The following is a 17,229-nucleotide window of genomic DNA, read 5'->3' as shown; positions in this document are numbered from 1 at the left end:
CAGCTTAAAATTGTATCATAAAATAGTTTTAAGTTACAGTTTGTTTTTTTTTTTTTTTTTTTTGAGGCAGAGTCTCACTCTGTCGCCCAGACTGGAGTGCAGTGGCGCAATCTCGGCTCACTGCAAGCTCCGCCTCCCGGGTTCACGCCATTCTCCTGCCTCAGCCTCCCGAGTAGCTGGGACTACAGGCGCCCGCCACCTCGCCCGGCTAGTTTTTTGTATTTTTAGTAGAGACGGGGTTTCACCATGTTAGCCAGGATGGTCTCGATCTCCTGACCTCGTGATCCGCCCGTCTCGGCCTCCCAAAGTGCTGGGATTACAGGCTTGAGCCACCGCGCCCGGCCTACAGTTTGTTTTGAGTTGTCTATAAAAATGAATTTTTAAGCTCATTTGTTCAGAATTTGGTTATCGGGCCGGGCATGGTGGCTCACGCCTATAATCCCAGCACTTTGGGAGGACGAGGCAGGGGGATCATGTGACGTCAAGACCAGCCTGACCAACATGGAGAAACCCTGTCTCTACTAAAAACACAAAATTAGCTGGGTGTGGTGGCATGTATCTGTAATTTCAGCTACTTGGGAGACTGAGGCAGGAGAATCACTTGAACCCAGGAGGCAGAGGTTGCAGTGAGCTGAGATTGTGCCATTGCATTCCAGCCTGTGGGCATCAAGAGTGAAACTCCATCTCAAAAAAAAAAAAAAAAAAGAATTTGGTTATCAAGATTGTAGTAAATGGCATTTGTGAAGTGAAGTTGTGGGTAATGTTGATAGTTTATAGGGGGGTGCAGGTGCTTTCTTTTTTGGAAGTGAAAGGTTCTACATTGATGGGCATTTACACTATTATATAGAGATTTAAAATAGGTAAATTGGATTTTAATAATAAATGTTCTCCCAAAGCTACTATATTCAAAATTGTTTTAACCTCTAGTGCAGTTTCCTATAGAAAAGCAGTTTTACAATTACAGAAAAAAAATGTAGTAAAATAAGCTAATCTTTTGTAAATCTTAGTAAATGTCTCAATATTGTGCTGCCTTTACTAATAGGCAGTGGATCCCATGTGAATGAACCTTTAAAACTGGCTTGTACGTCTTATGTTCAGCATTGACATGATACAGGAACTGTTTTCATAAATGCTTTTTCAACAATGCTGCCACATCTGGTTTCTCCCAACTTTGTTTTAATAAAACCATTTTTAAGAATTTGGTTTATTTGTGGTTTAATCCAAAATCTAACTTAAGTTGCTTTTCACTAATTTTACCCTAATATCCTTGATGGAGTTGCATTTTAAGTTGAAACTGAGTATCTTAAAAATACTAAGGTGGTTGTTATGGAATTACACGTTGTCATGGGATTTACATTGTTTGTCTTGACTCTTTTCTGAGTTTTTCTGACATCCATTTTCTGTTTGTCTTCAGGTTATCCTTTACCTTTGCTTCTCTTAACTTTTTCTTTTGTAGATCCACTGTTTTCCTATGAGCTACCAAAAAATGTAATTGAGAGCTCTGTAATCTAACAATCACATTTCCTTAAAATATGACCATTTAAAAAATTTTAAACATAATTATAATACCATTATTTAATTTCTCTTAGGGAAAAAATAGTTCAAAAGACTGACTTTCAGGAATACAAAGCTTTGGCTACAACATGAGGTCAAAGCTGCGATTAATAACCCTGATACTTAAACATTTTTATTTTGAAAAACCCTCTAAAGGTTTTGATTTTTAAAATATGTGTGAAAATTTAGAGGGTCCACCACCGTTTACATAGCATCTCAGCCACCATTCTGTGTGGCATTTATAAGACATATCAAAGAAACTTTCATCCAAAGAAGTCCACTTACTCTCGTCTTTATTAATCTTAAAGCTTAAGTAGTTTACATAGTGGATCTTGTCTAGAATTATTGATAGTTTCTTTGGTGTATTTTCTCAAATTCATCTTTCTTGGTGTGCAAAAACATCTTCCTGTAACTCCAGCCACCTCTTACAGCATTTCTGTGTCTTTTAAAACTTGATTATATCTATTTTTAAAAATCTAGTCTAAATCTTTCTTGCTGAAACTTTTTTTATACTTCCTCTGCCACTGTATTTGTCCATTTGTATCCTTGCTTTAATCTATCATTGGCGAAATTGGTCCTGTAATAGACTTGTAACTACTGGATATTGTCTGGTTTTACTGTTAAAGTTTAACATATTAAGCTACCAGTGCTGAGTGTATTGGTGATCAAAAAATAGAAACTTTAAACAATGCCTCATAGAATTCTGTACCAAACAACTTCAGATTTACCTCTGTATGTAGTTGTGGTTATAAAATTGTTTCACTGAAGACGTTATGTATATCTTTTAACTAATGTTTTATGATAATCGTGATATAAATTATTTGGAAATTCTTATGTGACAGTTTCTGAGGTACAATAATGATTTAAGAAAGAAAACAATTTCATCTAGAAACACGTCTTGGGGGATCATAATCAGAACATAAATTTACCAGGTGATTTGGGCTATTCTTGTGAAAAGTTTACAGGAAACTGTGTAACCAAGATCTCATTTTCATTTTTACCTGTTTTGTGCTGTAGATATGCTGTAGCCCTGAGCATTAAATGAGTACTGATGGATGCTAATTGGGGAGTTCCCTTCTTTTAATCACCTGCATTTCCTGTACCTAGGTTTTTTCTTGGGAGGGCTCCTATTCCTGTACTGACCAGAGTTAGTTCTCCTTACTTTAAAAGATTAGATACGAAGAAAGCACTGCCTGATGTAGGATGGTCAGTAAGAAGGCAATTAGTTATATAACTGAAATTTGGGCAGCAATCCTTAAAACTATAGGAAATGACTTATTTTTCTTATTCACATCTATCTTCACCTCAAATTGATTTTGCTGTATAAAGGTCTCAGCTATTATGTTTGGTCTTATATCTTATATTAGGTACTTGAAACCTAAGCTTCATTTACTTATGATTTTACTTGGTTCTTTCTGATAGTGATAATAGGTCTCATTTTCCAAAGCACAATACAACTGATTCATCTTTGACTTGCTGACCTTGATTTTTTTGTTTTTAGTCTTCTCCTGGAACTTAAGCATCATACTATAGGGTGTATTTTTATTCTTCTAAAAGAAGAAACCCATCTATATTTTTACCAAAATTTTGATGTACTCAGACATCTAACCTTTCAGTTTACATGTTTTTAAACTCAGTATGAAAGTCCCTTTAATAGTTAAGCTTTAGCGTGAAATACTACTTTTTAAATATCTATATGCAGGCTCTGCATACATCAGGAATCTGTTTAAGATATGTAATAAATTCCTTGTAAGTTTGAGATCTTAAATGTTTTTTTTTTTTAATCAACATGATGCATAAGTTTTTTTTTCTTAAAAAAACGGCATCTGCTTAAAGGGATTTATGACTAAAATTGCTTATTTTTCTACAGAGTTGTCTGCTGGTTCTCAGCTTGAAGAAGATTCTGCAGTCCTTATTGATCCTTTTTCTTGGCGTTACCATTTTTTTGAAGCAAAGTTAACCTAGCTTTCTAGTTTGAGCTTTCTTTTTGGCCGTCTTTAAAAAAATTTTTTTTTAAATCTATAAAATAGACAAGAGCTAGTTCCACAATGTCCAAGTCATTCCAGCAGTCATCTCTCAGTAGGGACTCACAGGGTCATGGGCGTGACCTGTCTGCGGCAGGAATAGGCCTTCTTGCTGCTGCTACCCAGTCTTTAAGTATGCCAGCATCTCTTGGAAGGATGAACCAGGGTACTGCACGCCTTGCTAGTTTAATGAATCTTGGAATGAGTTCTTCATTGAATCAACAAGGAGCTCATAGTGCACTGTCTTCTGCTAGTACTTCTTCCCATAATTTGCAGTCTATATTTAACATTGGAAGTAGAGGTCCACTCCCTTTATCTTCTCAACACCGTGGAGATGCAGACCAGGCCAGTAACATTTTGGCCAGCTTTGGTCTGTCTGCTAGAGACTTAGATGAACTGAGTCGTTATCCAGAGGACAAGATTACTCCTGAGAATTTGCCCCAAATCCTTCTACAGCTTAAAAGGAGGAGAACTGAAGAAGGCCCTACCTTGAGTTATGGTAGAGATGGCAGATCTGCTACACGGGAGCCACCATACAGAGTACCTAGGGATGATTGGGAAGAAAAAAGGCACTTTAGAAGAGATAGTTTTGATGATCGTGGTCCTAGTCTCAACCCAGTGCTTGATTATGACCATGGAAGTCGTTCTCAAGAATCTGGTTATTATGACAGAATGGATTATGAAGATGACAGATTAAGAGATGGAGAAAGGTGTAGGGATGATTCTTTTTTTGGTGAGACCTCGCATAACTATCATAAATTTGACAGTGAGTATGAGAGAATGGGACGTGGTCCTGGCCCCTTACAAGAGAGATCTCTCTTTGAGAAAAAGAGAGGCGCTCCTCCAAGTAGCAATATTGAAGACTTCCATGGACTCTTACCGAAGGGTTATCCCCATCTGTGCTCTATATGTGATTTGCCAGTTCATTCTAATAAGGTGAGTTAACGCAACAGATGCTTCTAATTTCTTTTACATTGTAGTGCCTATTTACCTATATCTTTGACTCTAATTCTGTAGTCTGATGACATTGAGTTGATCAAGCATTTTTAAACTTTTGAGAACACTTACTTTATTTGGAAGGTAATTGTTTTTGAGCATTTTAAACCAGGGCTTTACATTAATGTATTCTGCCTAGATTACTTCTGGCCACAAAGCTGTCATCCACTGAGATTATCTTGTTGGTTTTTGGCATCAATATGTTCTTCTTAATCATATATTTAAGCAGGTTTTTTTGTCTGCTTTGTTGAATTGTTTTAAGTATTTTTTTTACAGTCAATGTGCTCTGCCATTCAGGATGCTAGATTTCAGCTCTCCATCTGTCTTGATTGCTGATTTGTATGTAGTAAAGATGTATTCTTGAACAATTCTCCTTTTTTCCTTATCTGTGGCTACAGGGAAAGAGTTAATGTAGAGCCCTGGTGTTTGTTTCAGTATGTTTCATATTTTAGATTAGTTCATTCTTCCTTTTTTAATTTCCCTTTAACACAAACTTTCATACTATGACTGAAATTTTTCATCATTTTTTTTCTCCTTTTCCACAACTTTCTTAAACATACTTCAGAACTCACTTTTTATTATCCCATATTACATCTATCCCTTTAGAGACTTGGACAAATCAACTGCTACAGTATCCTGCTCTGTGTTCCTCATAAACAAATTCTTTTTCTGAGTTAGGCTTAGACTTCTGATACAGTCATTTGAAAAGAAAATCTAATTCTCCTTTGCTTTAATTATCACATCTGCCAAAATGGGAACTTTTTCAAAATGCCCTTTTAAATATGTTGTCCTTTCTCTTTCAACTTTTTCAGTGTTACTCGTTCTGACTTTTTTCCCCCAATATATGGTGCAGTTGACTTAAAGTCATCGTTATAGCACCCCACTAGCTTGATCTATAATCTGTGACCATCCATTTTTCCTGATGTGCTCTACTTAACTGGAACAAGTTGCTGCCATGAAATTGATTTGATGGTTACTGTTACAGGGTTTTTCTTTACAGTAACATCTGGAAGGGTCATTTTCTTTTCATAGCTAATCCTTTGATAAACATTTTTTAGTAAGTGAGTATGGATTTTTTTTTTAGTAGACTAAATCATACCATTGTTTTTAATATTCTGTTAAAGAGTATTACCAGTCACTCCCTTTCCTTATGTTTGGATCTCAGTGTTTTTGTCTTTTAATCTTTAATCTGTACCAAAGTAAATTAACATAAATACTAAATTTAGGTTTATTTAAACATTTAAGAAGATATATTTTCATTAAGAAGTACAACCCCAAACTCTCAAAAGCCAGCAAATTTTAATTGGTATATGTTTTGGGTGTTACCTTTTCCTAAATTTGTTGGCTCTACTAGATATATCATGGAATTCATTTTAGTTTTTGATCAGCACTAAACTTTAAATTTTAGGTCCCGTGTGAATTGATAGAACGAAAAGGTCCATTAAACATTGGTGACTCCAATTTTTTCTACGTTATTTCTTGCCTGTTTATAAAGAAATAATAGCAGAAATGGCAATGTGACCAATATTCTCAGAAAGGATCTCTAAATTCTGAGGAAAATAGATAGTTACGGTGTCTCAAATGAGAGTGATATTAAGGGACTTAAAAAATCTTTGCTACTGGAGTCATTAAGCTGTTGGGACATCATAAAGGAACACAACGGAACCATGAGAGGACTTAGAGAAAAGTTTCTGTTTTTATGTATGATTATGCTTTTTTTCTCCAAATTTTGCTACCTTCTAGTTCCTGAAGAAGGCTAATAACTTAAATGGATCTAAATTAACAAAAGAGCAGTTTTTACATATTTTGATGAAACTATGGATTCAAGAGTAAGATACCCTACCCTAGTGCAAGAGGTACTTTTCGCCTGTAAAAATGCTTAGGTCCTAACCAGTTTTGGTATTCTGTCAAAATACTGAGTACATTTGAGAAGTATTTTAGAGGCCTTTTGTTTAATTCTGTGGTTTAAATGTGTAAATTGGACCAACTTTAAGAAGTTTAAACACATGGATTATCTGAATTTCTAGTTTTCTAGTTGCCTTACTATGTTTTTTACGTATATGCATTCTATTGAAAAAAATATTTAAATATTCACTTTAGCAGTGGACCCTCTATAACCGCTATAGAAATGACCTTAGAGAAAATTTCTGTGATGGAAGTAGATAATGAAAAATTTTTAAACATTTAATCCTGCTCTCTGGTATTGCTGCATAACTTGGAAAATCTGTTCTTTTTACTTATTGGTATTGTTAAATAGTTTACATGATCAAAAGTTCTTACTGTGAAGTAAAAAAGTAGAAAATAATTTGTCATGGAGTGTCATTATTTTTAGGTGACTTAAAGTGATGGTGTTGCTTTTATTTCTTTCTAGGTCATTTTAGATCATCAAATTGCTTTTCTTTTTCTTTTTCTTTCTTTCTTTTTTTGAGATGGAGTTTTGCTCTTGTTGCCCAGGCTGGAATGGATGCAGTGGCGCAGTCTTGGCTCAGCTCACCGCAACCTCCACTTCCTGGGTTCAAGCGATTCTCTTGCCTCAGCCTTCCGAGTAGCTGGGATTACAAGCATGCACCACCACGCCCGGCTAATTTTGTGTTTTTAGAGACAGTGTTTCTCCACGTTGGTCAGGCTGGTCTCGAACTCCCTACCTCAGGTGATTCACCACCTTGGCCTCCCAAAGTGTTGGGATTACAGGCGTGAGCCATCGCACCCAGCCATCAGATTGCTTTTCTATGCAATCTCAAGCTTCTCAGCTTCCTTTCACTTAAAGAAAATTAGCCACTATAGCACTTTGACTGTCTTGTCACTTGAGTTTATATTAAGTTATTCTTTTTTTCTGCCATTCTGTAAGTGCTTCCCAAATTCTTTTTTTCTGTCTATAGTTTAAGGTATCTCAAATACATCAAGGTGAATGTAGTTTTCCTACAGAAATGTCTTGACTTTAAAAAGTGTGTAATTCCTTTATTAATCTGATTTTGCAGGAGTTACCTCAGTGTAGAGTCCAGGAATATAGATATTTATAAAACTCTTTCACTTAGTCCTCACCGTAAACCAACCAGTAATAGATCGGTAGTACAGATTAGTCATGGGTGAGTTTGGGAGGTACATGACTGATTTTTTTGATTTTGGCCTTCCTTCTATCACTTTGAAAGAGCAGACACAGTTTTCCCATAAGTTTGAACCTTTAAAGAACATGGAGGATTGGATATAATTTCTGGTCAGCTATGTGTCCTTTCTAGCTCCTATGAAATAGAAGCATGGCTAGTAGGATAACATTTATTCCTCTCCCAGAACTTAAGAATATTTTAAGTAAAATCTGAATATTTTTAGTTCAGAGAATTCTAAGTCATTAATGGGTATTTGTTTAATTAATCCTTCTTTTCTTTTCTTTTTTTTTTTTGGAGGAGTCTCGCTCTGTGTTCCAGGCTGAGGTACAGTGGCGCGATCTTGGCTCACTGCAGCCTCTGCATTTCGGGTTCAAGCAGTTCTCCTGCCTTAGCCTCCCAGGTAGCTGGGATTACAGGCATACATCACCATGCCCAGCTAATTTTTTTTGTATTTTTAGTAGAGATGAGTTTCACCATGTTAGCTAGGCTGGCCTCCAACTCTTGACCTCAGGTGATCCGCCTGCCCCGACCTCCCAAAGTGCTGGGATTACAGATATGAGCCACCATGCCCAGCCAAGGCTTCTAAATTTTGTGAACTTACCTGTGGTTCCTCTGGCTTACAGCCATTTTTATTTTATTTTATTTTATTTTGTTTTGTTTTGTTTTGTTTTATATTTTTGAGAAAGAGTCTCTCACTTTGTAGCCCATGCTGGAGTGCACTTATGTGATCATAGCTCATTGCACTCTCCACCACCTAGGCTCAAGTGAGGCACGTACCACCACACCTGCCGTTTTTTTTTTTTTTTTTTTTTTTTTTTTTTTTTTGAGACGGAGTCTTGCTCTGCCACCCAGGCTGGAGTGCAGTGGCCGGCTCTCAGCTCACTGCAAGCTCCGCCTCCCGGGTTCACGCCATTCTCCTGTCTCACCTCCCGAGTAGCTGGGACTACAGGCGCCCGCCTCGTCGCCCGGCTAGTTTTTTGTATTTTTAGTAGAGACGGGGTTTCACCGTATTAGCCAGGATGGTCTCGATCTCCTGACCTCGTGATCCGCCCGTCTCGGCCTCCCAAGTGCTGGGATTACAGGCTTGAGCCACCGCGCCCGGCCCTGCCGTTTTTTTTAAATAAGAGACTTGGTTTCACTATGATGCCCAGGCTAGTCTGAACCTCCTGGGCTCAAGTGATCTGCCTGCTTTGGCCTCCCAGAGTGCTGGCATTATATGCGTGAGCCACTGCACCTGGCCCTTACAGCCATTTTAAAAATGGTCTCCAACAAGTCAGTGGTCCATTACTTTCCAATGGAAACTTTAGATAACCCAAATAGCTGATGATTGTAGAGCCAACTGGAGAGATCTTGAGTTCCTTAACTATTAGCCATTATTTTAAAAAGAGACCTGGAAATAGTTTATAGCTTTCAGCATTTTAAGAAAGGTACCATTCTATTTGGATGAGTTCCATTTTAGTTCACAGGATTGTATTTTATTTATTTATTTATTTATTTTGAGACGGAGTTTCTTGCTGTCACCCATACTGGAGTGCAATGGCATGATCTCCGCTCACTGCAACCTCCGCCTCCCAGGTTCAAGCTATTCTCCTGCCTTAGCCTCCCAAGTAGCTGGAATTACAGGCACCCGCCACCACTCCCGGCTAATTTTTGTATTTTTAATAAAGATAGGGGTTCACCATGTTGGCCAGACTGGTCTCGAACCTCCTGACCTCAGTTGATCCTCCCACCTCGGCCTCCCAAAGTGCTGGGACTACAGGCCTGAGCCACCGCACCTGGCCTTTCACAGGATTTTAGATAATTTTTCTAGAGCATAGGAATGTACCTAAACTGTTGTCACATAAATATAAACCCCTTTTTTTTTTTTAAAGGATCCCATTTATAAAATACCAATCCGCAACTTTTTGAAAGCATGTATCTTGTAATTTGGTACCTTACTTTAATTTAGTTCAGCTATCAGTGAGCTACCCCCCTTTAAAAACACATCGCCTGACCATGTTTTATATTCCAAATATAATTGTATTGGGTAGTGTGGGTGTTACAGAAATTACAATTTGTGGGAGTTTGTGAAACATCCATAATAGTTGTAAAGCAGGAATTGTAAAACAAGACTGCTTTATAATCAGTTCGGTTTTTTTGTTTTGTTTTGTTTTTTCAAGCACATTCCATGTGCCTGGCAAGGGTCTGATAAGCAGTTTACCTTTATAGACTCATTTGCTTTTCACAACAACCCTATGACTACTGTCCCAGTGAATTTAAATAACATGGACCAAAGATTCACATCTTTGTAATTTGGGAATGGAACCTAGGCAGTCTAGGTAGAGCCCACTTTTCCTGACTCCTCATTCTTACATTGCCTAAAAAGTTAACTCATTTATATCTGCATTTTTTTCTAAAGAAATTATTTGAATAAGAGTTACTTCTTCAATTTAAAATAAACCACGAAAGAGGGAATAGTGATAGAATGTCACGTTTCCCTCCCTAAATTTGTTGAGGCATTCCTTAAATTTGCTTCTTTATTTTGGGGAAATATAAAGAAAGCTTAATATTTTGATAAATGGGATTCATTTTCTAGAAAAGCCATTTCTGTTGAATCATGTTAGCATTTTATGGTAATGCTAATCATGGTGCATTTTTCATTCACTGTGTATTTAATAGGTAGTAAACCTGGAACATCCTCAGAAGCTGGATGTGGTTAAAGTTTTTGTTTTGTTTTGTTTTTGGCGGAGTCTTTGTCACCCAGGCTGGAGCGTGGTGGCACAATCTCAGCTCACTGGAATCTCTGCCTCCTGGGTTCAAGAGATTCTCCTGTCTCAGCCTTCCAAGTAGCTGGGACTACAGGCGTACGCCACCACGCCCGGCTAAAGTTTGTATTTTTTGTAGAGATGGGGTTTCGCCATGTTGGCTAGGCTGGTCTCAAACTCCTGGTCTCAAGTGAGCCACCGTGCTTCACCTAAAAGATTCTATTTTAACTAATTGTTCAAATTTATAGTATATAGTTTCTAGAAAAGTAGATAGAAACATGGATGTTTTATCATTCAGAGTACTCTAAAGTAGCATACAATGAATACTTCAGTTTGGTCCACAGTAAAAGTTAATAAGCCTTGCTAATCTCAAGGTTAGTTACTACTCTTGATCTTTATTAACTCTGTATCTTTTCCCTGTCAAATCTCTTAAGTATGTTACAAGTTAATCCAGTTTTTCCAAGAATGTGCATAGCGTATTTGAGGGCAGGATCAAGCCTCAAGGATTCAGAGAAATGGTTTTAAATTAAATCAATGTGATTTAGTGAATGGGCAGGTGTTTGTACAGCCTATGATACTGCATAGACATTAATGTCCTAGAGTTTGAATGGTTCAGATGAAAATATTATAGCTTTATTTTTGTTAATTCTACTAATTTACTTTGCTGCAGGAGTGGAGTCAACATATCAATGGAGCAAGTCACAGTCGTCGATGCCAGCTTCTTCTTGAAATGTAGGAGTTTGAAATACCTTTAAAACATCCTTATCGTGAATCAGAATCAGCCATTATTGGTTTTTGGGAATTTATCATTTACTTGTAATATACACAATGTTAATATCACATAGTGGTACTGTATGGGCAATACTATTTACAAGTAAAATGTTTAGATCTGGAAATTTCATATTGAATATTAGATGCACTAATAATGATATTTTGTTATTTAATGTTTCTAGGATACATACACATTGGTCATTAAAGAAATTGATGATTTTTACTAGATATAGTGAAAGATAGTATTTGATATGTAGAGTGGATTCACAGTAACATTTTTAATAATACGTACTTTATAAATGCAAAAGATACAGAAAAGAGGATAGGTTATTAAAAGATTCTAATTCTTTGTCCAGGAAAATCCTTGGTGGTGTTTGTTTTGTTTTGCTTTTGAGATCTTTGGTTTTTGAGTTCAGGCTGCTGCCATGAAATGGAATTCCTAAAGAAAACTCCCTGCTTAAGCAGCACACAGTGCCCATTGTTCACTGGAGTTGGAATTTTCACATATGCCTAACTCTGTTGGGGCTATTCTTTCTTTCTAATGTCACAACTCAACTGTGCTCTTGGTATTAATATTGGAGAAGGAAAATCTGTGCTCTGTTCTTGTTTCTATGTAACCCACATTTCTAATTCTTTGTGCAGCACTTCCTCCTTACAATTTAACAAATAGAGGAAAAACTTAAATTTCAACATTATCTACATTTGCAAGCAATATAAAACAAGTTTATTCTCGTGGATTATTTTGAAGTTCTGAAATTTTTATTTTGAAATATTTATAGGAAATGCTTTAAAACTATGTTTCTAACACTTAGACTCTCAGATAACTTTACTAATAAATGATCTCTATTTTAGAGGCCAAACAAGGCTGTTTTGTGAAAAGGACAGTTTTATTTTAAAGTTAATTTTCTGGTCTTTTTAAAGCTACCCAGAATGGAATCCTGACAATGATACAGGACACACAATGTAAGTTAAATTTTTTAAGCTACCATTTGTAAAGGAGATCAATGTAAGGAATTCAGGTTTAACTTTCAGCATTTCATAAACAAAGTATTTTCAGAATTTCTTTACTGAAAATGAGACTTGGATAAAATTCACTTCAGTTAACAATTTTTAGAATATATATTATGTAGTAATTTGTATTTTTTTATTGTTAATGTAGACTTTGATCTAGTTACTTCACAGATACCCTGAAAGATTGAAGTGGTTGTGGTCATATGTTGGGGTGCTTTAACATTATATCTTAATTCTTTCCAATGGACCTCTTTATTATGATTTATATTTTATGTCTTCACTTTACTAGGGGTGATCCATTCATGTTGCAGCAGTCTACAAATCCAGCACCAGGAATTCTGGGACCTCCACCTCCCTCGTTTCATCTTGGGGGACCAGCAGTTGGACCAAGAGGAAATCTGGGTAATTATATAAAATTCATGTTACTTTTCCTTACAGAGCCCTTACTGAAAATGTTTATTTTTTTGAGACAGGGGTTCGCTCTTATTGCCCAGGCTGGAGCGCAATGGCGCCATATTGGCTCACTGTAACCTCTGCCTCGTGGGTGAAGCATTTCTCCTGCCTCAGCCTCCCAAGTAGCTGGGATTACAGGTGCCCGCCACCACGCCCAGCTAATTTTCGTATTTTTAGTAGAGATGTGGTTTAACCACGTTGACCAGACTAATCTTGAACTCTTGGCCTCAGGCAGTCTACCCACCTGGGCCTCCAAAGAGCTAGGATTACAGGTGTGAGCAGCTGTGCCGGGCCACAAATTTTGTTTCTTTATTTGAGACAGAGTCTCACTCTGTCTCTCAGGCTGGAGTGTAATGGTGCGATCTCCGCTCACTACAACCTCTGCCTTCCTGGTTCAAGTGATTCTTGTGCTTCAGCCTCTCCTGAGTAACTGGGATTACAAGCGTGTGCCATCACACCTGGCTAATTTTTGTATTTTTGGTAGAGGCAAGGGTTTCGCAGTGTTGCCCAGGCTGGTCTCAAACACCTGGCCTCAAATGATCCATTCTCCTCAGCCTCCCAAAGTGCTGGGATTACAGGTGTGAATCACCACACTGGCTCCTTTCTGAAAATTAAAGGCAATGATTATAGGTGAAAGAAGGCTCATTTAAATATTACTCAGAAATAACATTGCATGAAAAGTGATGGTAATCACATATTTGTAAGAGCTTTTCGTTTGTGTTTGGAAGATGCGCGTTTTTCAGTAAAATTGCTTTTTTAAGCAAATATATTGATTACAAGACTGAAAACTTTCTCTTCCCATAAAGGTGCTGGAAATGGAAACCTGCAAGGACCTAGACACATGCAAAAAGGCAGAGTGGTCAGTAATGAATGAAGCTTTTGCTTTTACTGTATTTACGATTTTGGGGAATATGATTTGTCCTAAATCCTTACTAGTTGAATATGTATCATGGTCCTTATGGGATGATTGCTATAATTTGAAAACCATCAGGTTTTTATATGGCTTTGATAATAATTAAGACTTCAAATTTTATATGCCCATAGTCCAGTGAGCTCACCTTGATTCAGCATCTTGGAACCTTTGCTGTCCATTTATGTGTACAATATTTAATTTAAAAATCACAGCAGAGACTATGTTTTGACACTTTGAAGTAGTTTAACCATTTGGCTATGGTCAGAAAGAACTTACCCAGTGACGTTTGATGTGTAGTTTTAAAATTCTCTAGAATGTTATGAGTTGTTGTTTTACTTACACTCCCCTGGTTAATTATAGATTATAAAAAGTCCTAATGCATAATTGGTTTCATATTGCTTTAAAGAGACTTAATTGCTTGTTTTTTTCCCCCTAATGGACAGGAAACTAGCAGAGTTGTTCACATCATGGATTTTCAACGAGGGAAAAACTTGAGATACCAGCTATTACAGCTGGTGGAACCATTTGGAGTCATTTCAAATCATCTGATTCTAAATAAAATTAATGAGGTATGAATTAAAATGATGGTATTATTCATTTATTCATGCCACTAATATATTTTCTATAAGAATTAAATGATTTTGTATTAGAAAAATAAAACTCAAGGTAATCTTAAGTTTATCAAATGCGGAATGTTGTAGAGGAAAAGACCAGTAGTGATAAATATCAATAATAATAGAGTGCTAATGGATTATTAGTAACTATGAATTATGATCCTTAGGTAGTAATTGTCATTATACTGCTATAAAAGCTGTAAAAGGAAAATTTTGTGGAAAGCCATTTCAGATCTATACCAAAATGATGGTTTCAAGTCATTATTTTTAGTCCAATAGGCATAGTAAATAATAAAGTAATGCAGTAGAATGAACTAATATGAGGTGGTCCTTAAATAGCAAATTGGCAACATTGTTTTGTGGGGTTTTTTTGTTTTTTTGTTTTAGGAGACAGAGTCTTGCTCTGTCACCCAGGCTGGAGTGCAGTGGCACAATCTCGGCTCACTACAACCTCCACCTCCTGGGTTCTAGTGATTCTCCTACCTCAGCCTCCCAAGTAGCTGGGACTACAAGCGTGCGCCCTTACACCCAGCTGATTTTTGTATTTTTAGTAGAGACAGGGTTTTACCATCTTGTTGGCCAGGATGGTCTCAATTTCTCGACCTCGTGATCCGCCTGCCTCAGCCTCCCAAAGTGTTGGGATTACAGGCGTGAGCTACTGGGCCTGGCCTGTTTTTTGTTTTGTTTTTTAATTCTTGAAAGTATTTTCTACTTACTGATTAAATATATCTGGAAAGATTTGGAGCATTGTTATTTTTTAGGAAGAAAAATCTGTAGTTCAATGTGAGAAGGCTGATTGGAAAAAACAGAGAAATAACTTTTTGTACAATTTCAGGCATTTATTGAAATGGCAACCACAGAGGATGCTCAGGCTGCAGTGGATTATTACACAACCACACCAGCGTTAGTATTTGGCAAGCCAGTGAGAGTTCATTTATCCCAGAAGTATAAAAGAATAAAGGTAATGTTTATTTTTGCAAGCTGTATATCAGTTTAACAAATCATTTTAATATTTATTAACTTTGGTTGTTTAAAATTACTGCTAAGGCCGGGTGTGGTGGCTCACGCCTGTAATCCCAGCACCTTGGGAGGCCAAGGTGAGAAGTATTATGTGAGGCCCAGGAGTTCAAGGCAAGCCTGGGCAACATAGTAAGACCTCGTCTCTATAAAAATAAAATAATTGGTAAAGACTAGGATGTTTTTAACTGTAAACTAATAATTATTGCACGTTTTTCCTTTTGTTGTTGTTGTTTATTAAAGAAACCTGAAGGAAAGCCAGATCAGAAGTTTGATCAAAAACAAGAGCTTGGACGTGTGATACATCTCAGCAATTTGCCCCATTCTGGCTATTCTGATAGTGCTGTTCTCAAGCTTGCTGAGCCTTATGGGAAAATAAAGAATTACATATTGATGAGGATGAAAAGTCAGGTAATACACATAAGGAAGTTTTAGAGAAGATAATTTATTAAAATCCTTTTAAGATTTTTCAGTATGTGGCTGGGCGTGGTTCCTCACGCCTGTAATCCCAGCACTTTGGGAGGCCAAGGTGGATGAATCACCTGATGTCAGGAATTTGAGACCAACCTGGCAAGCTTGGTGAAATTCTGTCTCTACCAAAAATACAAAACTTATCTGGGCGTGGTGGCGCGTGCCTGTAATCCCAGCTGCTGGGGAGGCTGAAGCAGGAGAATTACTTAACCGTGGGAGGCAGAGGTTGTAGTGAGCTAAGATTGTGCCACTGCACTCCAGCCTGGGTGGCAGAGCGAAACTGCCAACTCAAAAAAAAAGAAAAAAAAATTTTTTTAAGTGTATCCCTATTTTTAGGGATGAAATCTGGAGGACGAGTTGTTTTATTTCATCCTTTTTTTTTTTTTTCCTTTTATTTAAAAAATTTAGAGTTAGCCAGGTACGGTGGCTTACGCCTGTAATCCCAGCACTTGGGGAGGCGGAGGCGGGCAGATCACAAGGTCAGGAGATCGAGACCATCCTGGCTAACACAGTGAAACCCCATCTCTTACTAAAAATACAAAAAAATTAGCCAAGTGTGGTAGGGAGGCTGAGGCAGGGTAATGGCGTGAACCCGGGAGGCGGAGCTTGCAGTGAGCCAAGATTGCACTGCACTCCAGCCTGGGTGACAGAGCAAGACCCCATTTCAAAAAAAAATTAGAGTTAGGCCAGGTGCATTGGCTCATGCCTGTAAATCCCTAGACTTTGGGAGGCTGAGGCCGGAGTTGCCCAGGAATTTGAGACAACATACTGAGGCCATATCTGTACAAAAAAAAATTTTTTTAACCAGGCAAAGTCGTGTGCTCATACAATTTTAGCTACTCTGGGAGTCTGAGGTTGGGTGGAACACTTAGGTAACCCAGGAGTCCAAGGTTGTAGTTAACTGTGACTGTGCCACTGCACTTCAGCATAGGCAGTGGAGTGAGAGCCTATCAAAAAGGAAATAAGGATGAGGAGAACATCTTTTCTATTTTTCTTTTTTTGTTTTAAACACTTCTGTAATTCAGCATTGCAAGTTTGTGTTCTTCCAGACTTTTATTTTTCTTACAGTATTTTAATATCTTCTGGGCTTATTACTTTTTTGCAGAAATAGTGTATATAGATGGTTTAGTATTTGGCACTACAGTGATTCTTGGGGATTTTGTAAATCTGACAGGTTGGTTTTTTGGTTTTTGGTTTTTTCTGAGATGGAGTCTCGCTCTGTTGCCCAGTCTGGAGTGCAATGGTGCCATCCTGGCTCACTGTAACCTCCCGCCTCCTGGGTAGCTGGGACTACAGTAGGCACACTCCACCAGGCCCAGCTAATTTTTGCATTTGTAGTAGAGATGGGGTTTCACCATACTGGTCAGGCTGTTCTCGGAATTTCTGACCTCAGGTGAGCCACCCGCCGTGGCCTCCCAAAGTGTTGGGATTACAGGCGTGAGCCACTGTGCCCAACCCTATTCAGTGACTTTTTAACTCTTGTGTTAAAGATAAAATTTTTAGCCGGGTGTGGTGGCTTTCACCTGTAATCCCAACACTTTGGGAGGCCAAAGCAGG

At 37.7% G+C, this 17,229-nt stretch overlaps 1 protein-coding gene across 9 annotated transcripts in view; it reads left to right on the top strand.

The window, feature by feature from the left end:
- The window catches only part of MATR3 (matrin 3), a 61,555-nt gene that overhangs the window by 34,748 nt on the left and 9,578 nt on the right, over positions 1-17,229 (top strand). For 7 of the 9 annotated variants that reach the window (XM_033181072.1, XM_033181064.1, XM_033181068.1 and 4 more), the window contains 8 exons: positions 3,425-4,514; positions 11,093-11,154; positions 12,115-12,156; positions 12,494-12,606; positions 13,464-13,516; positions 14,014-14,139; positions 15,020-15,145; positions 15,445-15,612. In XM_033181072.1, the coding sequence (XP_033036963.1) occupies positions 3,603-4,514; positions 11,093-11,154; positions 12,115-12,156; positions 12,494-12,606; positions 13,464-13,516; positions 14,014-14,139; positions 15,020-15,145; positions 15,445-15,612 (1,602 nt within the window). In that variant the 5' untranslated portion in view covers positions 3,425-3,602. The remainder of the gene's footprint in view (positions 1-3,424; positions 4,515-11,092; positions 11,155-12,114; positions 12,157-12,493; positions 12,607-13,463; positions 13,517-14,013; positions 14,140-15,019; positions 15,146-15,444; positions 15,613-17,229) is intronic. The other 2 variants (XM_033181074.1, XM_033181073.1) reach the window with 1 other exon arrangement.

Source organism: Trachypithecus francoisi, unplaced genomic scaffold (assembly GCF_009764315.1).
Source record: "Trachypithecus francoisi isolate TF-2019V2 unplaced genomic scaffold, Tfra_2.0 Lachesis_group2, whole genome shotgun sequence".
In the NCBI taxonomy this organism is placed as follows: Eukaryota; Metazoa; Chordata; class Mammalia; order Primates; family Cercopithecidae; genus Trachypithecus; species Trachypithecus francoisi.
Note: the sequence above shows the minus strand (reverse complement) of the source record. Positions and strands in the feature narration are given on the sequence as shown.